The sequence below is a fragment of the Molossus molossus genome, unplaced genomic scaffold (assembly GCF_014108415.1).
Source record: "Molossus molossus isolate mMolMol1 unplaced genomic scaffold, mMolMol1.p scaffold_m16_p_10, whole genome shotgun sequence".
In the NCBI taxonomy this organism is placed as follows: Eukaryota; Metazoa; Chordata; class Mammalia; order Chiroptera; family Molossidae; genus Molossus; species Molossus molossus.
The window spans coordinates 69982833-70008498 of record NW_023425345.1 but is presented as its reverse complement, the minus strand read 5'-3'; the positions used below and the strand labels follow the sequence as shown (position 1 = coordinate 70008498).

The window sequence follows — 25666 nt, the reverse complement described above, 5'->3', positions numbered from 1 at the left end:
ATTTGTGAAATTTAATCTCAAACAATGGTGACTGTCTGGCCAGACTTTTGATTTTAGTAATCTCACAAATCAATCATATGTTGTAATTGAAGTTGGAGGCTGAGATTTCTAATCATGGTACCTGTTTAAATTTTTCTGACTGTCAGCCAAAGTGTCTGTTGAGAATATTCAATTTTATTTCTTTCAAGATAGAATAAAAGCATCTCAGTATATGAATCCCAGAAACAAGCTGACTAAATCAACTGTCCCCACAATTACTCAAACAGCCCTTTCTAGGATAGGGTACTTTAAAGTTGCAAAGCAGGATTGCATTCAATTATTTGCAAACATCCTTTGAAAATGAATTTGCACTGCCCTCCTTGATATAACCTAGTCTGTGTCTCTATCTCTCACTCCTAGTTTTCTTTTTAACAGTAATGAAAAGAGAACAAGAGATGCAAAGTAAAGGTAAAATATGTTTGCCACCAGCAGAGAATAAGCAATAAAAGGTAAAGGTAAATAGCCAACAGTAAGCAGAACCTCAACAAAACAGCCCTTTATCGACTTTGGACTAATCTCACCATAAATCATGGAAAGCCAACATTGCTACTTAATAGGCACAAAACACAATAATGCTGAATCACAGGAGCTAACAGTACATTCAACAGCTAAATAACTCTCATCTTTAATAAGGTCAATATTAAATATTTTAATACATGTTTAATGGAATTCCCTGGCTTAATATAAACTATAAAGATTTTTATTTTTTTTAATTTGGCAATTTAAATTTTATATCTTAGATCACTTCATCTGGGTGGCTGATTTTGCTGTTAGTAATATACGTCACATGTAGATTTTTAAAGTGCTCTATAAACTTCAAGCATTAACAAATATATGCAATAATATAAGGTTCTAATAGTCTCATTTGCTGGTGGTAATCAAATTATTTTCAATTTAGAGCTATTACTGTGGCCCCACACACAAAATCTCTCCCTTCTTCTCTCACATATTTTATAACTGGTTGAAAAATGTTAAATTGTTTAAAGGTCTAATCCAAAAATATTTGGTGTTGTATTTTTCTCTATGAATACTTAAGTTCTTTATTGGGAAATCAGTCTAGTTGAGAAAGTGTTGTATTGGTTATTTGTTTTCTTACGGTAGTACAGTATCAGATACAAAAGTGGCAAACAATTCAACCTTGACATCACAGAATATAATATTTTGATTGTCACTATATACTAAGGAGAGAAATTATTGTCCTGGCCAGTTTTGCTCAGCGGTTAGAGCATCAGCCCGTGGACCAGAGAGTCCTGGGTTCGGTTCTCGCTAAGGGCACGTACCTCAGTTGCAGTTTGTCCCCGGCCCCAGTTGGGGTCGTGTGGGTGGCAGCCATTGATGTGTCTCACATCGATATATCTCTCTCTCTCTCCTGCTCTATCTGAAGATGAATGCAAAAATGTCCTCAGGTGAGGATAAAAAAAATTTTTTTTAAAGGATAGAAATTATTGAACAAATTGCATTTAGATAGCATCAAAATCACGAGTTTTAGGAGGGTTAAGGGCTATGCAACATGAAACTGTTAGTACAGCCCCCATGGCCCCTGTGCAAACCTCTGTGCATGATAGTGATTTACTGATGTTTTATCCATTTGAATATGAACTCTTGGACAACAGTGTCATGATTTTTCAAAATCTGAATCGCAACATCTACCACAATATCAGGCATGTAACCACATAGCAGACATTCCATTTATCTTTATAGAGAAAATGAACAAATAAATGGACAAGCTTCCCTTGAGCGTAACTTGTTAATTCTGATAGAGATTCATATTTATTCTTATTTTAAACAATGTTTCTAACAGTGCACTCTAAGTTAAATAGACGTATATTCTGCTGTGTTCACTGTGTGTTACCAATGACACTATCTAACGAGAAGGCAAGTTCTAAGAATATGAGACTAAATAACAGATCATGAACTTCCACTATTTCTTGCAAATACCCTGTTCAGAAAAGCTTAAAGGCCAAATAATCTGTCTGCAGTTTCCATATTTTTGCATCAATGAATAGCCCCAGCCCCCTGGAAAGCTCTATTTCTGTGTTCTCCCAGACTCTGGTCTCTCTTGGTTTTCCCATCTCTCTGTCCACACTGCATGTTCCTTAGCTACTAAAATGTTTTGATACTCCCTATCCACATGTTCCTCCAACGCAACATCATCTAGGGGATAACTGCTCTTCAGACTTCTTTCTATCTTTATCTCTAGGGCTATATATCAAACTATCCCCTTCATGTCCGCCTCATCATTTCTTTAACAATTAATAGCACCAAATAGGTCAGTGGTTCTCAACCTTCCTAATGCCACAATGCTTTAATACAGTTCCTCATGTTGTGGTGACCCCCAACCATAAAATTATTTTGCTACATCATAACTATAATTTTGCTACTGTTATGAATCATAATATAAATATCTGCTATGCAGGATGTATTTTACTTGTTGCAAATTGAACAGAATTAAAGCATAGTGATAAATCACAAAAACAATATGTAATTATATATTGTGAAACATTTATTTCTAATTACAAATAAATTTTGTCTTGAAGCATGGTGTAGCATGGGTAACAGTCTTAATATAACAACAGTAAACTACATTGATACATTTTGCGACAGTATAGGTAAAAAGCCAATGTCAGTGTAAAGGTTGAGATTGCTCCTTTCTCACCAGATCATAAATTCTCAGGGCAGTCTTTGCAAGAGCACAACAAGGATTATCTTCTACAACAAGTCTACTTCTGTATTTAGACTTGATAACTGACAAGATGGAAAACCCTGTTTCACAGAGATATGTTGTTGGAAATGGAAGAAGAAGGAGCAACACAGTCACAGACAGAACAGGGTATGACTGCAAACACTTGATCCAGAATTTTGTATCTGGCATTGTAGAGAAATCAGTTCTTGCTGCATCACTGTTAATAAGTTCAATGAACTCCTCTTGTGCTGTCTCAGGAACATCTTCAACTTTGACTGTGAATGGGCTTCTGACAAGTGCAAATGGGGTGTCAGGTAGATTTGGAAAGTATGATGAAATCTCATCTGCAAGCATGTGCAAGTGTTCTTTCACAGAAATTATCATTGTAATCCTTTGGTCTGGTTCCATGTCATGTTCCTCAAAGAAAGCAGATAAGGTAGGCAACATGTAAATTTTATTTTCATCCAATTTTTTTCCCCAAAGCTGAAGTTTCATTTGGAATGATTGGATCTTTTCAGACAAATTGAGGCATGTTGCATTTGGTCCTTGCAGTGATAAATTTAACTCATTCAAGTTGGCAAAGATGTCAACCAAGTAAGCTATTTTCTGCAGTTCACTTTTATCACTGAAAAGTGCTTCAAACTGCGGTCTTGCTTCTGATTAAAAACATTTTGAGTTCATCATGAAGCTCAAAAACACGTTTTAAAACTTTTCCTGTTGACAACCATCTCACTTCAGTGTGAAATAGCAGAGCATTGTTAGGTGCATCCAACTCGTTGCACAGTTGCAAAAACAGTCAACTGTTTAAAGTGCTCACCTATACAAAATTGACAGAACTTATGACACTTTTCATTACTTCTTGTAACTCTTGTGGCAGCGTCTTCGTTGCTATTATTTGCCAATGAATGATACAGGGAGTTCTGACGACTTTTGGTGAATCATTCAGTACCAAATATTTAAATCCAGATCGACATCCTAGCATAGCTGAGCACCATCTGTGCAAACACCACAAACCTTATCCCAACAGATCTTATGCTCTTTCAGAAATGAACCAACTGTGTCAAATACATCACGTACAGTAGTTGTCATTTCAAGAGGTTTGCAAAAAAGAAACTCATCTTTAAAGTCATCATCATTAATATACCTCATGTAAACCAGTAACTGTGAACAGTCTGCAATGTCTGTAGATTCATCAAGCTGGATGCTAAATATTGGAAGTGAAGTAGATTTAATTTCCTGGATTACCTGATCAAGAATATCAGCAGACATGTCATCTATTCTTCTGCAGACAGTGTCGTTAGATAAGAAAATTGCACTCAATTTCGTAACAAATTTGTCTTCTATCATAACTCAAACAATGTCTTTGGCCACTGGCAACAGTAAATCCTCAGCAATGGTGTGAGGTTTCATAGCTCTGGCGATTCTGAGTGCCACCAAATATGAAGGCTTCAACGGCTGCTACATTTTGTTTGTGTTACTTGCCACCAGTGTCAAGTCTGGCTTTCTTGAGACCATCAGCTTTGCTTCTAAAATAGTTGGTATCCTTGCCGGCAAAGTTCAGATGCTTGCTATCAAAATGGTGTTTTAGTTTGTTTGGCTTCATAGATTCGGCTGATAGAACTTCACAACAAATAACACATTGCAGTTTCTTAATTCCTGCTGTAATTATTGAGGTAAAGCCATACTGTAAAAAAATCCTCACTATATTTTCTTTTCTTAACTTTCTTCTCTACATAATCCATTGTCATGGGATGGTTAGCTAATGAAAATAATATATAACAGTAGCTTTAATAATACAAAAGATGATACATGGCATAGGTTAGTCAATACAGTTCATTTAAGTTTCCTATGATTTACCATTCTCTGTGTTGTTTTTTTACATACTATTACTATCACAAGGGGGCAGTATTCACATCAACCACCACAGCTGAATATAAAAAGACCAATTAGTATCCAGATTAAGTTCCCATGATACAGATTTTTTTGTAGTAGTAGTAGTTGATGATTTTACAGTACATGATTTTACATTTACCCAGTAATTATATTCATGAAGTGTCGTTTCACCTCCAATACTGCTTTCAACACAGAAGCTGCTTTTAACAGAGTAGCTGCTTTCTACACAGTAGCTGCTCTCTACACATGTGTGAATGGTTCGCATAAGTACATTATGGTGCCAACCCTGTCACATACACCTGTATTTATATGGAGTGTATGTGATGGGATTGGCACAATGATGTCATCATGCTGGGTACTCATATGTGGGAAGATCTGCATGTGGGTGGACCCGCCTGGAGATGGATAGAGGAGCAGAGTCTCGGTTCCTAAGACCATCTGAAATATGTGTTTTCTGATGGTCTTAGGTGACCCCTGTGAAAGGGTCATTCAACACCAAAAAGGGTCGCAACCCACAGATTGAGAACTGCTGAAATAGGTTAAGCCAGAAATAGGAGTCTTTCTGGAATTCTTCCTTTCACTAATTTCCAAGCCTGACTGATTCCACCTCCTAGGCCTTCACACCCCCACTGTATCACCTACCCATCCGAGTTCAGGCCAATTATCTTACACTTCCCTTAGTTCCCTGCCATCAACACACTGTATCCAAATATACTTTAGAAAGTATAAATCAGACCTTTCTTCTTTCCTACTCAAGATTCTTCAATGGTTAACCATTGCTTAGAGAATAACATCCAAATCATTTAGCTTGGCATTTAAAGGGCCATCACAGCCCTGGCCGGTTTGGCTCAGCGGTTAGAGCGTCAGCCTGTGGTCTGGAGAGACCCGGGTTCGGTTCCCGCTAAGGGCATGTACCTCGGTTGCAGTTTGTCCCCGGCCCTGGTTGGTCGTGCGGGTGGCAACCACTCTATGTGTTCCTTTCATATCGATGTTCCTCTCTCTCCCTCCCACTCTACCTGAACAAAAAATGGAAAAATGTCCTCGGGTGAGGATAAAAAATAAATAAATAAATAAATAAATAAATAAATAAATAAATAAATAAATGGCCATCACAATATAAACTCAGCCTCCTAGGAATTCCCCATAACCTCAGTTCCCCTTGTGCTGTGAAGTTAACCCTTGAATAAACCATGATCTTCTACCCTTCCATGTCTTTGCATAAGCTATTTAGCAAGTGTGTTTTGTTTTTTGGTGGTAAAGTGCACTAATTAACTCTGAATTTCTTTATATCTTTTTTTAAAATACTTTTTTTTTTTTTTTTGATATTTTGTTCAGAGAGCATTGGAGGGAGAGAGAGAGAGAGAAACATCGATGTGAAAGGGACACATCGAGTGGTTGCCACCCGCACGACCCAACCAGGGCTGGGGACAAACTGCAACTGAGGTACGTGCCCTTAGTGGGAACCGAACCCGGTTCTCTCCAGACCACAGGCCGATGCTCTAACCACTGAGCCAAACCGGCCAGGGCTCTTTATATCTTTTAAGTATAAACTGATGACTTCCAGAAATGAGAAACTTAATATTTTCCAAGGCAGCCCATTCAACACTTTCTAGAGCTGACAGAAAAAGATGTAAATTTTGGACTTAACTGTATTCCTTGTATCCACACAGAACAAGTCTAATTTTTTCTTCCATATGATAGGTCTTCAAATACTCTTCTGTTTGAACTAGTCCTTCTGTTCTCTGAAGTAAATATCCACAAAGTCCTTTACATATGCCTCCTTTTTCTAGCTCACTCAGAGCTGGTGTTCAGAAACTTTCTGGGTTACCCAGCGAAGGTCTGATCCTTTTGAATGAAGCTCAGCTCTGCCTTTGCAGTCTACACTTCACAGCCATCGCTCCAGTGTTCAGAGGTGGATTACCCAGCAGGGCGCTGTGATTCACTCTCACCCCAGAGAGAGCAGGGAATTAGCCCACGGTCTCAGCACAAATCATAAAGCACTTAGAATTCTGAGCTTGTGGGGAAATTATGTTTTTATTTCTCAATAAAAAATACCTTCACCTCACTCTCCAAAGTAAGAAAATAGAATTGGATCTGAAATCATTGATTAGGGGTTTAAATTCCACAGAAAATGTGGGAGTTGCAGAGGAGGGAAAGAGCCCGGGGGTGGGGGCTATATACAGGGGAGACTACCTATATGTTTTAAAAGCCGGGCTGTCACCCACCATGGGCAAAGGAACAGGCAGAGCAGCCCCACTAGCAAGGGTTCCTTGAACTTGTTTTGTTCAAGTTCAATGAGGTACTGTTCCTCTTTAATTAAGGCACTTCACATACCTGAAAACAGATGGAAGTGCTGCCTCTCCCAGGAACACTTACCTCTAGACTAATATGAAGCTCTTCAATATTAAAAATAAATCCCTGACAGAATTTTAGCCCTCAGACCACAGGTAAGAGGGCTGTTGTTCTCAGAACTTAATTCGCAGGAGATCAATAGTAGCCTAAAGATGTACCTCGCTGTTGCTAATGAAATTCTATGATGCCCAAACTAAATTCCATTACAATGGGTGAACATTCACAATTAATTATAAGATTATAAGCATACTATTCAGAGTAACACCTATCAATAAACACCTGGCTGAAATACTATACAAGCATTTAAATCTTAAAGGAATTTCAAAGCACTCCTATATTGTCCATCAATTGTAAAAATATAGGACAGGTCTTAGAAATATAGCCCTGATGATACATTTTTCTAAAGTTTTTACATGGCCCTGCCTGGTTTGGCTCAGCAGTTAGAGCGTCGGCCTATGGACCATAGAGTTCCGGGATGGGTTCCCACTAAGGACACTTGCCTTGGTTGCAGTTTGTCCCCACTCCTGGTTGGGGTCATGTGGGTGGCAACCACTCGATGCGTCTCTCTAACATCAATGTTTCTCTCTCTTCCTCCCTCTCTGTCTGAAGATAAATGTAAAAATGTCCTCGGGTGAGGATTAAAAAATAATAATAAAGTCTTTGCATGAATTTCCAATAACTGAACAAACACTGAGGCAGACACTCTTGATTCTATTTAATTACTGTTAAGTAGCTCTAAATTTTAATTTTTTTCCTTTATTATATTAGAGAGAAAGGAAGAGGAAGAGAGTGAGAGAAATATCAATGAGAGAGAACATCGACTGGCTGCTTCCTGCATGCCCCCCCACTAGGGATTTGACCCACAACCTAGGCATGTGCCCTGATGGAGAATTGAACCAGCAACCTCTTGGTACATGGGTCAATGCTCAATGACTGAACCACAGCGGCCAGGCAGCAGCTCTGAACTTTAAAACATCAGGTTTAAAGTGTTACTTGTGCTCATGCTATTTCCTGGACACCTAACTTGGTGTCCTTCCTACCTTTGGATTCAACATCTATTTGAGGATAAAAATACCTTCAATGTATTCATTCATTCCTGTCCAAATCTCTTTATAAAATAATTATTATCATAGTAACTACACAGTTCTTTAAGTGCTTTCTCTAAATGCCCATATCCTTTGAGATTTTAACTCTTTTCTAAAATGAATTTCATTCCATGTCTGCATTTCTTGTTGCTATAGTAAAAAAATATATATATATCACCCATTTTTCTTCATAAATATCAAATTCAAGGTTCTATAGCATAGTTAAGCTTCCATTAAGTCAAATGACCTAGAATTAGTGAATATTAATGTAAAATCTACATCAGCCTTGACATGCCTCATGTACCTGTCTGACCCTGAATTCAGCCGCTGGAGCACTGCATCACCGCAGCCTTTGAAATGATGCTCCCAGGCGTCCCCCTCCTCAGGTACTTTTTACTTGTTCTCCCCTTTACCTGTCCTCCAGGTAGCCTGTGTCTCATCCCCTTATCTCCTTCAAGCCCTTAATCACATATGCAAACTCCCTTGCTCAGCCCTCTCCATGCCCTTCCCGTAGCACCTACCCCATCAGACATGCAATTATTTTATATTTTTGTCTCCCTATTTGGTAAATGGAATTCTAAAGAGACACCCCCAAGATTTCTGTCCTCTGTCCACACAAACATGAATCTAAGTACCGCTGTGAAAGGACTTGGCAGTTTAATTAAAGTTGTTAATCTGGGGGGAACCAATGCAATCACCTGAGCCCTTAGAAGAGGAAGCAGAGGAGAGCTGGGGGAACAGGGACTCAGAGAGAGTCAAAGTGTGAGGAAGACTCAGCATGGCCTGGCTGCTTTGAAGGTGATGAGGGCAAAGGGCAACATGGTGAGGAAGGCAGGCATTCTGCAGGAGGTGGGTCTCCCAGATGACCGCCCCAAGGGGTATAGAAACCTCATTCCTTCATTCACAAGGAACCAAATTCTGCCCATATCCTGAGTGAACCTAGAAGCAGATTCACCCCTAGAACCTCCAGAATGAAAAGTAGTTCTGGCCCTGGCCGGGGTAGCTCAGTGGTTAGAGCGCCGGCCCGCTTCCCCCAAGTGTCACAGGTTTGATTCCCGGTCAAGAGGACATACTTGGGTTGCAGGTTCCATTCCTAGCGCTGGTTGGGGCATGTGGGAGGCAACTAATTGATGTCTGTGTCCTCCCCCACCACTCTCCTTAGGGATCAATAAACAGATATCCTCATGTGAGGATGAACAATAGTTCTGTTGTGAAAGGTGAATCACACTCCTTAATTTCAGGCATGTGAAATACAGAGCCGAGAAACAGCTGACTGTGCCTGTATGTCTGACCTAGATATCAGATGTTGCTTTAAGTCACTAAAATTACAGCAACAGAAAACAAATATACCCTCTTAGAATACAGGCCTTATGAGGGCAGGGATTCTCATCTGTTTTTCTATGCTGCGCTCCAGCACCTAGAATAGCACTGACGGGACCATGAGGAAGACAGGCATTCTGGAGGTGAGAGAGTCTCCCAGATGACAGCCAATAGGATAATAGAAACCTAGAATAGCACTGGCAATCGTAAACCCTCAAATACTTGTTGACTTAATGAATATATATAGTACACACATTATTTTCCATGACATATATATTTTACAAGAGCTTATAAAATTTTTACCTCAAAACATTTCATTAAAATACTTAACATTATTTTGGCCAGTGTGGTTGAATGTCGACCCATGCACCAAGAGGTCACTGGTTTGATTCCTGGCCAGGGCACATGCCCAGGTTGTGGGCCAAATCTCCAGTGGGGGGCATGCAGGAGGCAGTCAATTGGTGTTCTCTGCCATCGATGTTTCTATCTCCCTCTCTCCTTTCCTCTCTCTAAAATCAATAAAGAAAAAAAATTTTTAAATACTTAAAATTAAAATGTAAAAGATATATTGATTTGAAAACTGTCTTTTCTGTAGTTTCTAAATCCACAAGTTATGGTGGCTACCACTTTCAAGAAGCGGGCACAGAAAGTAATCAAATACCACTTCCTAAAGTAGTGATTTTTAAACTACATCTTATAACATATTGGCAAGTCATAAAATCAATTTATAGGGTTGAGCTAGGAAAGAAGGAAATAGAACCCAAACATCATAACTTTAATTTTACTGTGGGGGGTATGACTGTGGGTGAATGTATGCTAGATTACATATAAGATGTATTTCTTTTTTCTTTTTATGTATGTATGTTTTTATTTATATTGATTTTAGAGGGAGAGAGAAACATCGATTGGTTGCCTCCTGCACACACTCTGAGCAGGGATCGAACCTGCAACCTTGGTATGTGCCCTGACTGGGAAGCAAACCTGCAAACTTTTGGTGTATGGGATGACGCTCCAACTTAGCCAGGGCTGTAAGATGTATTTTTTACTATAGGTACCATCAAAGTAATTGAGAAATCACAGCCCTAAAGGTCATCACGCTCTGTGCTGTGGACCAGGGTGCAATTTAGGGCCTGACTTGAAGAGGTGAGATGAAGAAAAATGAATGGGAAATGTATCTTAAGAATGACTGGTCAAGAAAGAAGTACACTATCCTAAGTCTATGATTAAATTTGCAAGGAAGAGAGAGCACTATGATTAAAGAATTCACACAAATTGCATCCCCTTAGGTAAGGAAATGAAACTTTTCCCTCTTGATATATTCTTCCTTTGCCTTCAGCCTGAAATAGCAACCCTGGTCACTGTCAACAGAGCATTGGCACTGAGTCTTGGTATACAATCTGGCAACATCTGGAAGGGGGTGGCTTCGGCTTTAATCAGCAAATCCTCATCAGACACGATCTCTATTCTCCTTTATAGGGAAAGGACTAAAACCCAGTCCTTATCAATCTTCTGAGATTACCCAGTTATTAGAGTCATATCAATTTAGCTAGAAAGGAAGTTAGGAATATCCTTGGCACATGGGACCAAAGAATAAAGGTTGGTTAGAAGAACATGAAATTGGATCTGGCTCAACATCCTCATTATTTTGCAGATGAGGAAGTTGAACTCAAGGCTTATGCTATCCCCATTATTATAACAATGTTACTCTTGACTTGTATTTACCAGTGATCCTAGTGTGTATTGTCAGTGGACTGCATTAAGATAAGAACAGAGTAAGTAACACTACACTTATTCATTCCTCCACTCAAGCACACAGACCAGGGAGGACGGGGGCAGAAATCATGTCATACATCTTTGTAGTCCTGTTAGTGCCTACTGTGGCTGGGAAATTAAATGAGATGATACCTGCAATGCACTTTTCAGAGGGCACAGCCCACATTTGCTTTTGTTGCTTTGATTTCAACCTGAGCCTTATTATTACAGAATGTTCATACATAAGAAATTCTTAATATCTAATGATTTTCATTACACTATAGAACAAAATAAAATCATTTCATGTCCTTAAAATCTACTTGTATTCGACGAGACATTCAAAAATTACAGAATTCTTGTCTGCTCAAGGCACTTGAAGTAAATGAGTGAAGATGAAAGAATTCTAATTACTTAAAAATTACCCAGAAAATGTCTTCCTAAGCATAGGAAAAGTAAATTGATGTGAGAGTCATGATTCGTAAAAATTAATATTTCTAATGAAAATACAAAATCTTGTATAATGTGAAATTAAGTTCATTCTTCCTTCGTAAGAATCAGACACAAAGAGCTGCAGGGACCACAGGAGTTTAAAGTCCACACCAACAGCCAAGGGGCTGTATATCTAAAAGTAGGATGTATGCTCCTTTAGGAGATGTTCCGCAGAGAAAGAATATCAAAACATTAAAAGAAATTCATCACAGTCTATTTTTTTGAAAATTCCAACAATGTTATCAAAGATTTTTTCCCTCACATCTCACAAGTTCCACAGTTCTTTCCCCTGCTACTTTAGTGTTATATAATTAGCATATAATTATGTGCTCTTTCACACTGGAAAGACTCTTCTTTCATTAATGACGCTTTGAAAAATTCTTCATTATTTATCTTTAAACTGAAGTTTGAAATCAAAAGGCTTTTATGACTTTCCGTTTCTTTCTTTTTTAACTTAGGAGTTCTTAAAAGTAATACAATATAAGGTTAAGGATGTCACAGACAGTCATGAGTTTCCACCTCTAAAGTGAGAGATGATCAGGTTTGGTAAACAAATGTGCACCCTCCTTTCTCTACAGATTAAATGTTTGGGACTTTGAAGAACATGTTGCAACATCCTGATGTCCCTTGCCTTTTGTAGGACGTGGGTCAGAACAGTAAGCTTCCAGAATCCAGGACAAAGACAAAATGAGGATATAATTCATATTTAGAGTAGGAAGAGCCATGTGAGTTCCAGATCGGTCTTACCTGAGGAATTCACCCAGCCTCCAACCTGTTCTGGAAAGTACCACGCATCTCTGCTGAAGCCAACTGAACCTCATTGCTGTTTTTGGCTGAATACTTTAGGCTTACCAGAGAACTCCAGATTGGATATGGGCAATTATAAGGTAGGGTGTACATTATTGCAATTTTAAATCATTTTGGGGGCCATTTTGCTTGCAGTGATAATTCCACAAAACCAACATCTTATGCATAAGAAACACAAATGCCTTTTGGCTAAGAAGAGCTCTTCGGTTACTTTGTAATCAATTGCTGCTTAACTTCTGGACTATGGCATGTGTATCTGGGACCAGCACAGCAGGGCCTCAGTGGCTCACCACAGCAATGGAGACCTTATTCAACTCTGGCAAGTGGAAAATAATACCAGTGATTAAAATAATAAACAGGTGTCTCAATAATGTTGCTGCTATTTATGCATGGCATAAACTACTTCTAACACTTCCACTGTGGGAAAAGTAATATTATACAAGAGCAATATCAAAAGTTGAAATTTCCTATACTTTTTGCTCTATTTCCATAGAAATGGTAGAACAATAATAACCTGATGGCTTGGAAACTTTGCTTATTTTTTTTTAATTAAAAAAATGTTCAACTATAGTTGACATACAATATTATGTTTCAGGTTTACAACATAATGATTAGATATTTATATAATTTATGAAGTGATCACCCCAATAAGTCTAGTACCTGACGCCATACATAGTTATTTTTTTAAACTAGAAACTTGTACTTCATAATTCTTTCACCTTTTTCATATATCCCTTCAACCCCCCTCCCATCTGGTAACCATCAAATTGTTCTCTGTATCTATGAGTTTATTTCTGATTTGTTTGTTCCTTGATTTTGTTTTTAGATTCCACATGTAAGTGAAATCATACAGTATTTGTCTTTCTCTGTCTTATTTCACTCTTAGCATAATAACTTCTCGGCCCACCGTGGTGTCACAAATGGCACTCTTTCTTTCTTTTGGGGGAGGTGAGTAAGAGTCCATTGTATATATGTAACACTTGTTTATCCAGTCATCTATTGGTTAACACTTAGGTTGCTTCCTTCCATATCTTGGCTACTGTAAATAATGCTGAAATGAACATAGGGGTGCATACACCTTTTTGAATTCAGGTTTTGAATTACTTCTGCTAAATACACAGAAGTGAATTGCTGGGTCATATGGTAATCCTAGTTTTAATTTTTTGAGGAATTATCTTACTGTTTCCATAGTAGCTTACCAATTTACAATCCCACCAACAGCACATGAGGGTTCTTGTTGCTACACATCTTTACCAACACTTTTGTTTATTGATTTATTGTTACTAGCCATTCTGATCATTGTGAGGTGATACCTTCTTGTTTAAATTTATTTCTAGGTATTTTATTCTTATTGATCAATTGTAAATGGGATTGTTTTCTTAAATTCTCTTTCTGATAGTTTTTTATGGTATATAAAAATGCAACCAATTGCACAATATTAATTTTGTATCCTGCTATTTGCTGAATTCATTTATTAGTTCTAGTGTTATTTTTAATCTATGGGCTTCTTTTTATATAGTATCACGTCATCTAAAAAATAATGAGTTTTACTTCTTCCTTTCCAATTCAGATGCTTTTATTTCTTTTCCTTGTCTGAGTGTTGTAACTAGAACTTCCAAACTATGTTGATTTAAAGTGGGAGAAGTGGACATCCTTAATCCTGTTCCTGATCATAAAGAAAAAGCTTGCACTTTTTCCCATTGAGTATGATTGTAGCTGTGCATTCATCATATATAAGCCTTTAACATGTTAAGGTATAGTTCTTCTAGCTCCAATTTGCTGAGACTTTTATCTTAAGTGGATGTTAAGTTTTGTCAAATGCATCTACTGATATGATATTTATCCTTAATTTTGTTTATGTGGTGTATCACATTAATTGTTTTGCATATATTGAGCCAAACTTGCATCTTAAAGATAAATCCCCCTTGATCATGGTATATGATCTTTTTAATGTATTGCTGAATTCAGCTTGCTATTTTGTTGAGGATTTTTGCATCTATGTTCATCGGGGATATTGGCTTATAATTTTCTTTTCTTTTTTTTTTTTTTTTTTTGTATGGTATCAGGGTAATGCTGGCCTTATAAAATGAGTTTGGCAGCCTTCCCTCCTCTTCAACTTTTTGGAACAGAGAATAGGTGCTTATTCCTTCTTTGAATGTTGTAAAATCCACCTATGAAGTCATCTGCTTCGGGGCTATTGTTTGTTTGGAGTTTTTTGTTTTTTTTTTAATTACTGGTTCAATTTCATTATTGGTTATCAGTCTGTTTAGATTTTCCATTCTTGATTCATTCTGGAGAAATTGTATGTTTTTAGGGATTTATCCATTTTTCCAGGTTGCCTAATTTGTTGGCATATAATTGTTCACAGTATTTCCTTATAGTTTTTTATATTTCTGTGGTGTTGCTTGTCGCCCTCTTCAGTTATTATATCCATCATTTTTTACTTGTTTTTCTTATGGCTTTGTTTAGGTTCTTACTGAATGCATCTATTCTTCCTGTAATTTCATTGAGCATCTTTATATCTGGTAGATTGCTTGTCTCTATTTTGTTAGTTTCTTTTCTGGAGTTTTGTCCTTTTCTTTCATTTGGCATGTTTCTTTGTCTCCTCATTTGGGCTGGCACCCTGTTTTTGTTTCTATGGAATAGGTGGATATGTTACATCTCCCAGCCTTGACGAAGTCACCTTTTCTTAGTAGGTGTCCTGTGATGCCCAGCAGCGTAGTCTCACTGTTCACCTGAGCAGGGTGTTCCAGGAGTGTCCCTTGTGTGTGCCCTCTCCCACTGTAGTGGAGCCTTGATTGTTACTGGCACTTCAGTGGGTGGGATTGATCCTCAAGCTGACTGGCTGTGTGGGCTAACCATGACTACAGCAGGCAAGCTGATGTTCAGGGGCTGACCCCCATGGAGTAGGAGTCCCTTCAGCTGAGCTCTGGTGCCTGCCGAGTCTGTTCTTTGGCTATGTTGTTTGTGAAGCTGGCTGGGTGATACTGTGGTGTGGGCTGAAGCTGGCCACATGATGCATTTGTTTTATAACTTCTGAAGAGGGCTCCAGTGCAGGCCAAGGTCAGCTGCCATATGTGCCCAGCTTAGGGCCACCTGGTGGGAGCTACCAAGTGCTCTGCAGTTGGTTGCTGTTTCTGGCATGCTTGGGAGAGGCTATGCTGTGAAATGAGCTGGCTGCCACTTGTGCTGAGCTTGTGGCCATTTAGTTAAAGCTAAGTTTGAAGCCAAGCTGGCCATAGCTTATGCCAGGCGAGGGGCCACATGATGCGTTACAATGCAAGTTAAGACTGGCCATCACTTGGGGTCACTTAGAAAGAGGTATAGGGCATGCTAAAGCTGGCCATTGCTTGTTTGGGGTTTGTGGACCTTTGAGGAAAGTCCATAGCATGAGCCAAGGTAGACTTCTCCTCTGGAAATGCCACTGGAAGCAGCTCGAGGCAGGCACATTATTTGGGTGGGGTATAGTCTCAGGGAGTCACCCTGGTGGGGCGAACAGTGTTAGCCAGGGTATTGGAGAGCTCACATTTGGCACTCACCAGCTAGGTTGTGGGAGGGCTCAACAAAGAAGCAATGGTGCCTTCTTGCACTTTAGTCCCTGGGGAGAGCTGCCCCTCCAGCTCTCACCCCTCAGCTAGTCAGTTCAATTCTTCCCCCTATGTTCCTGTTACTGTCTGAGCTGCTGCCCCTGTGCTGGAGCCATAGCAAGTGCATGTGAGTCCACGTGGTAGCCCCTCAAGAGGAATACCTGGGACTCCAGCAGCCCTCCATCACTGAGGTGCAATCTCTGCCTATCTTTGTAGCCAGATGTTATGGGGACTCTTCTTTCTGGCTTTGGTGCCCCAGGTTGGGGAGCCCAATGTGTGGCTGGGACCCCGTGTTCCTCCTGGGGGACCTCCACAGTAGAGAGATCCCTCCCAATTCTTAATTGCCACACTGCCCATTCCATGTCTCATCACGGCTTCTTTATATCCTTAGTTGCAGGACTTCTCTTCAGCTAGTCTTAAGGTGGTTCTCAATGATGACTGGTCTATAACTTAGTTGTAATTCTGATGTAGTCATGGGAAGAGGTGAGCACAGCGTCTACATACACTTCCATCTTGCCTAGAAGTTCCTCGAAATTTTACTCCTTTATCACCTCAGGGAATTTATCCAGATTGTTTTGTGAGCTACACTAACATTCATAATTGCACATCTTTTTGCCTAGGCATTTGGAATGCCACAATGTTCCTTTAGTCAAAATGTCTAAGTAGCTTCATTTTTACCAGCAATCTTTTTCTTCTGAAGTAAAAAGAAAAGAAAATAATTTGCTTTGATTGTACTTGAGAAGCTCTTTCTTTCAAGTCCTCTTGGCTTCTCTTACCTGTGATGATTTTTCCTTTTCAAATAAGAAGCGATATACTCTCAGAATTGGAAGAAATCTTAAAAGTAACTGAATCCAAATGTCTACTGTTGCATGAATCCTCTCCGTTGTTCTCCAGGGCAAAAGAGATGAACAAAAAAAAACAGGAAGTGTAACCCACTATATGTGGGATAACACTTTATAATGGAAACAAACTGGAGAATCTAGATGTGGTCTTTGAAAATTCATGAGTCATCAGTCTCTTATCCATCTTGTTTCATTACATGATGAAGAATTTGTGAGGCAGAGACTGAATTTTAAGTTTGGACAATTGAGAATGTGGCCCAAGCAAGAAGGAAGCAACACTTGTGAAACAATCTCCTATGAGAATTTAGATCATATTGTCTTGACCTTCTCATTTCAATGATCAAAAATGTTAAAAGCTATTTTTAAAGGGCTACCTCATATGAAAAGAACTATAGGAAACTTTTATTACTATTATTTAAGGATATGCTAAATTATGTAGTATGAATTACAGTTTAAGAGATTAAGTCTGGAATGAGACTGTGTGGTTTGAACCCTGGCTTCTGTATTAATTAGCTATATGACCTTGGGAAGTCACTTAACATTTTGAAGTTTAGGTTTACTCATCTGTAAAAAGAAGATATTATCTTCTTTACAGGGTTATTAAGTGAATTAAATGAGCTAATTCACATGAAACACTTTGTTCAGTATATGTCATATGTTTTAAGTATCCAATAACTGTTAGCTTAATGTCCATTGAAGTGATAAAAACATAAAATTTAGTTGTAGAGAACTCACTATTTTTAAAAAAATTTGTTTTAGAACCTCAAACCCAGTGAATTTTTATAAGTGCAATTTTGAACTAAGACTTCATGGTGTTAGGAAAAAACATTTTCATGCTATAAATTGCTTTTAAGTAAATTTTATATAGCCAGAATGTTTTGATAAATCAATATGGATTATATTACATGCTAACTAACGGAATAATACAATTCCTCAAATGAAGTGAGCATGTGCTCTGGATTTTGGAATAGCATGCCAGTATTTAGTCAACTTAAAGTCACAAAAAAATGGATAAAATATAGTTATTATTTATGTTATGGAAAATTTGGTTACTTCTGCATCTGAACAATCATTACTTGGAAGACTGAATTATATATCTGATGGGAGGGTTATAAAATAATCCTCTTGCAGTGTCCAGAAAGATTTTTAAAAAAGTGTTACTGTCAACTAACCATTATCTAGTTTTATGTTAACGTTTTTTATAAAACATCCCCTTGGGCCATCATTCACTTCTAATCAGTTGTCTGCTTTCCTTTCAGAGCAAAAGGCAAAACAAGGCAGAACCTTCACTAGCTGATTCCACAAAGAAAATAATTTAAAGTCTGCTAGTCCAGAACATCCACTGAGCTAATTAGGAAGTCAAAGAATAATGCTATTTTTCACCTCTCTCTCATTTCCCAGAAGTTAGCATTACAAGCTGAAATATATCATTGTCTAAAGAGTATTATTTTCATATTGACCCATGGAGTACATCATTCTAATTTGAGCACTGAATGAATTATTTATGGTAATATAAATTAAATAGGCCCATGTAAAGATTTATATTCTATTAGAAAACTATTTATTAATACAGAAATCAGGGAGATCAAAATACTTTCTCGAAAGAAAGTTGGCCAATTTTATTGTCATATATAAAATAACATCTAAGATTTATTCATTTTTATGAATCTATTCAGATTTCTATCCATGAGCAGAATAAGGGATCAGGGTCACCTTTCCAGAATTTGTAATATGTATCCTTGGGGGATGTTCCTATGACTGTTAGTATCTCATGAAGGAACAAACAGCGTTTGTTTATTAGATAGCATGACAGTTGATGGCAATCTAGAGATGTTATTCTGAATTAAAAGGTGCTATGGAAAAATGAATTAGGGAGAAAATGGGAGGAAAAATGTACTATGGAGAATTAGACTCTCTCATTCTAGAGACATTTCAATTTCCCAAGTTGGCTGTCCACTTACCCTAGTTGTTTTCACTTTATTCCCAGAGGAACAGCTCCATCCTTTCCGATCCGGGAGAACTTTACATTCCTCTCCCTCAAGACATGGCTGCATATGACACCACCATTTCTGTTCCACTATGGAAGCTACAGGACACAGAAAATTGACTCAGCGTTTTCCATGTGGGTTTCTTTCTCTGACTGCACATTTAAAGAAAGAGAAATCCACCGTCTTTCCCCACCACTGGGTAGACTGGATTTTGAGGCTTGCTCCTTGTTTTGTCCAAAGCAACTAAATCTACATTTTCTGAGTAGCATAGTTACTTTACATGAGATCTACCCTCTTAAGTTTGTAAATGTACAACATAGCATTGTAAACTAGAAGCACATTGTTGAAGGATTTTTCATGTGAATATGTAGGCTTCATGAAAACAAATCTATTTTAAAGAAACTATGAGTATGTATGCATGCATTGATTTACATAAACAAATAAGCCCCTGACCAATTTAGTCAATATTTTAGAATAAATGTCATATTTCCCACAGTAGGCTGAAAATCAGATATTAGAGTTAATGCAATTTTTTTTTTACTGTGGGCAGGAACCATCATCACAAAAATGTACCATACTAATATGAGCACTTAAATTATTATTTATGGTAACATCAATTAAATGTCCCATATAAGAATTTATATCCTTTTGTAATTAGGTAAATACTCAAGTAAAGAAATTAGCATTTTGATGCATCTTTATAATAACCAACATTTTATGTAAATTCTATCCACAACTAAACATTCTCTTATATGTATGGTGTTTCTTTTTTTCACCATGGGTTTAGAAATTCATACTATTTCACCATCTGTTTTCATCTTTTCTTCCCCAATTAATTTACACACAAATCCCCAGCTGGCAAATCAGTATTCCATGGTATCAGAGCAGCACATGATCTTGTTGGAACCTCATTATAATGCCGTTTGTTACTGAACTGCATAAGATCTTAGACCACCTTCCAAATAACCTCGTATCAACCCCGCAATTTACAGCATGGTCCCTCAGAATTGGCCCGGTGAACAGCATTATAGTGGGGTTCCAGTTCTAAGCAGTCCCCAGCTATATCACCGCAATGAGCAATGTAAGAAGTCCCACCATCCACGCAAGATGGAGCAGCTCTCGTGGTGCCTGCCACCTGCCCGGGGAAGCAGGAGCACTTGACCGTTTGTGACCGTTCTTCTATCTTGTTCTTGTTACAGCATCTGTGGAGCGCCACCACCTCACAAGTGCCCGTTTTGACATGGTGAGCTGTACAAGCAAAGACAAAGGAGGAGACGACACTGAGAACGCTTTGGACACTTCCTCCCTCTTTTTAATTAGAAGTGCGTTAAATATAGCCCTATAAGGGACCCACCATGCATGAAACTAGAACTACAGCGATGCTGACTCCGGAATGCAGAGCTGATTTCTTTTCTAAATGTGGCAGGACCGTTTCTGTCAGCAAATGCTTGGTGAAGCAAGAACAATTAGCGACGGGATTAAAATAATCTGTTAGAACAGTCTGAACTATAGAGGCATATAGGGTGCCATTGAAAACATATATACATGCTGCTTCCTTTTTACACCTTTTTGTTGAACATGTTTATCAAAGTAAGGTAAACCCCTGGACAGGGTATGCTGCCGTGGGGCTGGGGGTTAATATAAAGGTCATGTTCTTCTGCAGCTGAAGGTAAGGTCAGGCAAAATAACAGTTTTCAAGAAGCGATGATAAAGGGGGGATGCCCCTTCCGTACTATTCTTCTGTACAGTTTCCCTGGAAATGAACTAATTGGTTGATTCTTGAAATTGCTATTATTGTCCCAAAAGTTCCAGCCAGTTTCAGAACCCCCAAATTATTCCTTCCAATTTTGCCTGAGGGGACAACTGCCACCACATGGCACCAAGTGCAGCCAGAACTTGGGTGGGTTTACATCTAGCCTGGAGACCCAGTCCAAAACGCTGTGCGGCTCCCTGGCCATGTCACCTGCCTTGCAGGACGGCTGCAAAGATGAAATCTTTGGACCTGACATCACACTATGATCAGGTTCTAGTTGCTGTCATCATTTTCTGTTCAGCATTTCTTCTGAAAAGTATTAACCCTACTGTGAAATGATAAAGCAAAAGTTTCACCTGCAAAAAATAGCTTAGAATCCACCATTTGTTGAAATACTATACTTTCAGAAGTTTTAAAACTGTGATTGCTTTAAAAACAGAAATTCAAATAGAAAATGTAAAGAGATGAAGTCATTTAATGTCACAAACATATTGAGACCCATTTTAAATGAAGTCAGCACAATATGCATTTATATTCATCTTCCCCTGGGAGATGAGGAACCACTGAGCAATCACTCAGGTTAAAGATCTTTAAATTTTTCTTTCAAGAGAGAGCAAATCACACACATTGTCCACTTCCATATGAGATCAAGAAGCTCAGGTATGACATACAGTTTTGATATGTAATTCTCATAAGAACGTTCAAGAAGCAAATACCATTTCCAAGGTCACAAAGATTTTTCTGCCACTATAGATACAAATAAGGATTCTTCTCTGTTTGATTCAAACACAAAGGTATCTCTATAAAAGCTAAAAACTTAAGAGCCAGACTTCTGTTCCTATCCTCTCATGCTCTGGAAAATACTTTCTTAGGTAAGGATGATTTCATTTGCTTTAATTTATTGACTGCTTTGTATTATACAAGTCATCATACAGCTTTATACACTGTACTTAGTTGCATTTTCATTGAGTCGATACTGAGTAAGAGCTCATACTCCTCCGGAGAAAGAAATGATAATACGTAAGTTCACGATTCTGTAGGACAAGATTAGATTTTTTAAGCTCCTTGAAGGAAATGCAGTATGTTAGTGACCGTAATGAAGCAGGGAGAGAATGTGTATTTTAGCAAGAGTCTCAAGGAAGACCTCTCTAAGGAGGTACCTGAATAATGACCTGAGTGAGCAGAAGGAAACACTCATTATGATGATCTAAGGAAGGAGAGCATTCCGAAGAGAGGGAGCAGCAATGACAAGGCACAGAAATGGGGAAGCATGGTGTGCTCTCAGGACAGCAGGATGACCAGTGTGGCCTAACAACTGGGAGGGGAAGGGAACTGTGGAAAGATCACACAGGGGCTGGTACGCCGCAGTAAGGAGATGGGGTTTTATTCTCACTGCAAGGGAAATCTTTGGTTAGAAATGGTCTGATCTCATGAACACTTTAGGGGTTTGCTCAGGCTGCACTTCACAGAAGGGACTGAAGACAGCAAGAATGGAATCAGGGTAACCAATTATGAAGAGATTACAGGAGTACGAGTGATAAAAGATGGAACTTACCCTAGACTAACAGCAGCACGCTTGCGGAGAAGTAGCAGGTTAGAGGTATTGCGATGTAGAGTTGGTTTGTCTTGCTAAAGGAGAAAATGTGAGGGGAAAGGGAATCAAGGACTACTCCTATGCTTGCCCTGAGTGAGTAGAGGTTAGTGGTGTTGGTAGGTAGAAACGCCTCAGAAAAAGGAGAATTTCGCAAAAAAAAAATGAGTTGGGCTACAATATCTATAGTTCTTTTGTGTCTGTGTTAAATGTGAGGTCCTTATAAGACACTCAAGTAGAGATTTAAATCAGGCAACAACATTTATGAAATAGAGCTTAGGGAAGAAATCTGGGCTGCAGATACATACTCAGTAGGTGCAAGCCATAGACGGAACCAAGTTACCATGGAGAGGCTACTGGCAAGAAAGAGAAAGAAAAGAAGGTCCCAAACCCAGATGCAATGAGAGAAGCAGCAAGAAAGCCTGACAAGGAGCAATAGATGAAGTGTGAGAAAAAGAACCCCCAAATAAAGACATGGAAGCCGAAGAATGAAATGTTTCAGGAAGGAGGGATGGATTGAATAGGTCAAAAGCTGCTGAAAGGTTCAATACATGAAGATAAATAATTTTCCCTTAAAAAAGTAATATTATGTAGTGGTTAAGAGCATATATTCCAAAACCAGAGTAGCTAGGTTCAAATTTAAGCTCCTCCTAGCAGCTGTGTGATGTGGAAAAAGTTACCTAATGTCTCTGAGTAGCAGTTTTTTGTGTCTAAAAGAGGGATGTTAATAGCATAATCTTCCCAGGGCTGGTTTTGGAATTAAATGATTGGTTATGTATAAAGTATTTAGAACACTTCCTGCCTCATAGGCACACTGGGTTAGCTTTTATTATTGCTAGCGTTTGAACATAGGAAAAATCATTTTAGTGGCCTGATAGAGTCATGATTGAAGTATGTTTAGTGCAGAATAAGATGTACAATTGTACAGACAATTATAAAATTTTCTTTCATGGAGTTTTTCTGTGAAGGGAAGAAATAAACGGACGCTCTAAAAGCCCTCTTACTTGCTGGAATGATCTAATAGAGAAAAACAGGTAATTGAAAAAGAACGTTCTTGAGAAGGATAAAGGAATTGAGATTCAGGGCACCAGAGGGGTTGACATTAAATTGATGTGAGGACACGATCCATTTCACCAAGGGTGGCAGATGTGAGTTTGTGGATCAGGTGGTGAGAAGGTAAGGTAGTTTTTATATCTGATTTTATCTATTTTTTTTCTATGACATATGAGAGATATTTGAGAATAAACCAGAGGAAATGTAAATTTACCGAGGAGGAGTAGAGAGGATCACCTGGCAGGGAGTTAGCTGATGCACCCTGTGGGGTGGAGGGTCCGGGGATGGAAGAAGGGGTGGAATTACAGAGCAGAATGGAAATAAACATCTCCATGATGATCGATCATTTAGGATGCTTGGATTTTTTATAGTGATTTAGGGAAATACAGATGTTAGTCATGAGGGGATTAATCCTGCAAGCCTTTGAGTGGAAGCCAAGCTAAAGGTATTATGAGGGATCCTTCAATAGTGAAGCTGTTAGGCAGAGTGCTGAGCGGAGAGTTTCATGGGAGTGTGACGGTGGATAGGGCTCTGTGGTCTCCCACAGACCACAGCAGCAGCAGCACTTGGTAGGTTCCCCCAACCACTCCCCTGGGAAAAAAGGCATCATTTTAGCACCAAGGCCATTTTACCAACTTTGTTGTAAGAAAGATTTTATCATTCACTGGAAAAGAATTACAAACTCATCTGATTTTTCCCCCAATGCCAATATAGAAATTTTGACTTTGACAAGAAAAATAAGAGGATAAAGTCATTTTTGTAGTTATTAGTGCTGTTCACCAAATATTTCTAGTTTTCTCCTTTTTGGGGACATGACAATACTGTATTTCTCCACTCCATTCCATTTAGATGTAGTGCTGTGACTTGCTTAGGCCAATGAAATGAAAGCTAAGTAATATAAGTCACTTATGACAACTGGGAAAGGATTTTATCTGTGTGAACAACTGAACAATTAAAATATGACAAAGGAGGCAAGACTATACAATGGGTTAAGGAGAGTCTCTTCAATAAATGGTGTTATGAAAACTGGATAGACACAGGCAAAATATAAAACTATACCATTTTTGTACCCTACATACAAAATAAACCTAAATGGATTAAAAATTTAAGTGTAAGGCCTTAAACCATAAAGAAAACATAGGTAGTAAATTCTCTGACATCACTCTTAGCAATATTTCTTTTGGACATGTCTCCTCAGGCAAGGGGAACAAAAGGAAAATAAACAAATGGAACTACATCAAACTTAAAAGGTTTTGCATAGTGAAGGAAACCATCAACACAATGAAAAACCAACTCACTGAATGGGAGGACAATTCACCAATATTACATCTGATAAAAGGTTACTATCCAAACTATATAAGAAACTCATACACTTAACACTAAAAACAATCTAAATTAAAAAATGGACAAAGGACATGAATATACATTTCTCCCAAGACATACAGATAGCCAATAGACATGAAAATATGCTCAACATCACTAATCATCAAAGAAATGCAAATCAAAACCAGAATGACATTTCACCTTACACCTGTAAGATGGCTATCATCAATAAACGGGTGCTGGCAAGGATGTGGAGAAAAGGGAAACTCTGTGCACTTGGTGGGATGGTAAATTGATGCAGCCACTATGGAACATCACGGTGTTTCCTCAACAAATTAAAAATATATCATATGACCCAGCATTCCCACTTCTGGGTATTTATCCAAAGAAATCCAAAACACTAATTTGGAAATATATATACACCCCTATGTTTATTGCAGCACCATTTGCAATAGACAAATGGATAAAGATGAGGAACATATATACAATGGAATATGACTCAGTCATAAAAAGAATGAAATCTTACCTTTTGCAACATCGTGGATAGACCTAGGAGTTATTTTGCCAAGTTAAAAAAGAAAAAAACAAATACCATGTGATTTTACTTACGTGTGGAATCTAAACAAAATAAATGAACAAAAAAACGGAAACAAACTCATAGCTACAGACAACGAACTGGTGGTTGCCAGGTGGGATGGGTGTTGCAGGGCAGGGTGAAGGGAAAAAGGAGTACAAACTGGCAGTTACAAAACAGTCGCAGGAATGTAAAGTACAGCATAGGGAACATAGTCAATCATAATAACTGTGTACAGTGTCAAATGGGGAGTAGATTTATTGAAGGGTCACTCTGTAAGGTATATAAACGTTCGATCACTAGGTTGCAGAAACTAATAATATTGTATGTCAACTGTAATTAAAAAATTAAAAAGAGCTAGTATGTAATTTACCACATTTCTCCCTACCATCCAGAGCAACCAATTCCGTTCCTGATGGTGGAGACTGTCTCGGGCAGAGTCCCCACCACCACAGTGGACCTGTCCACAAGAAATAGCCCTTAAATTGTTACAAGCCTCTCCAATTTGGAGGTTGTAACTGCCCCCAAACTTAGC

The 25666-nt window shown here is 38.4% G+C and overlaps 1 protein-coding gene across 1 annotated transcript in view; it reads right to left on the bottom strand.

Moving 5' to 3' along the window:
* The window catches only part of TAFA2 (TAFA chemokine like family member 2), a 477447-nt gene that overhangs the window by 24542 nt on the left and 427239 nt on the right, over window positions 1-25666 (bottom strand). The window contains exons 3-4 of the mRNA XM_036252400.1: window positions 19933-20085; window positions 18811-18935 (exon numbers count right to left, since the gene is read on the bottom strand). Coding sequence (XP_036108293.1) covers window positions 18811-18935; window positions 19933-20085 — 278 coding nt within the window. The remainder of the gene's footprint in view (window positions 1-18810; window positions 18936-19932; window positions 20086-25666) is intronic.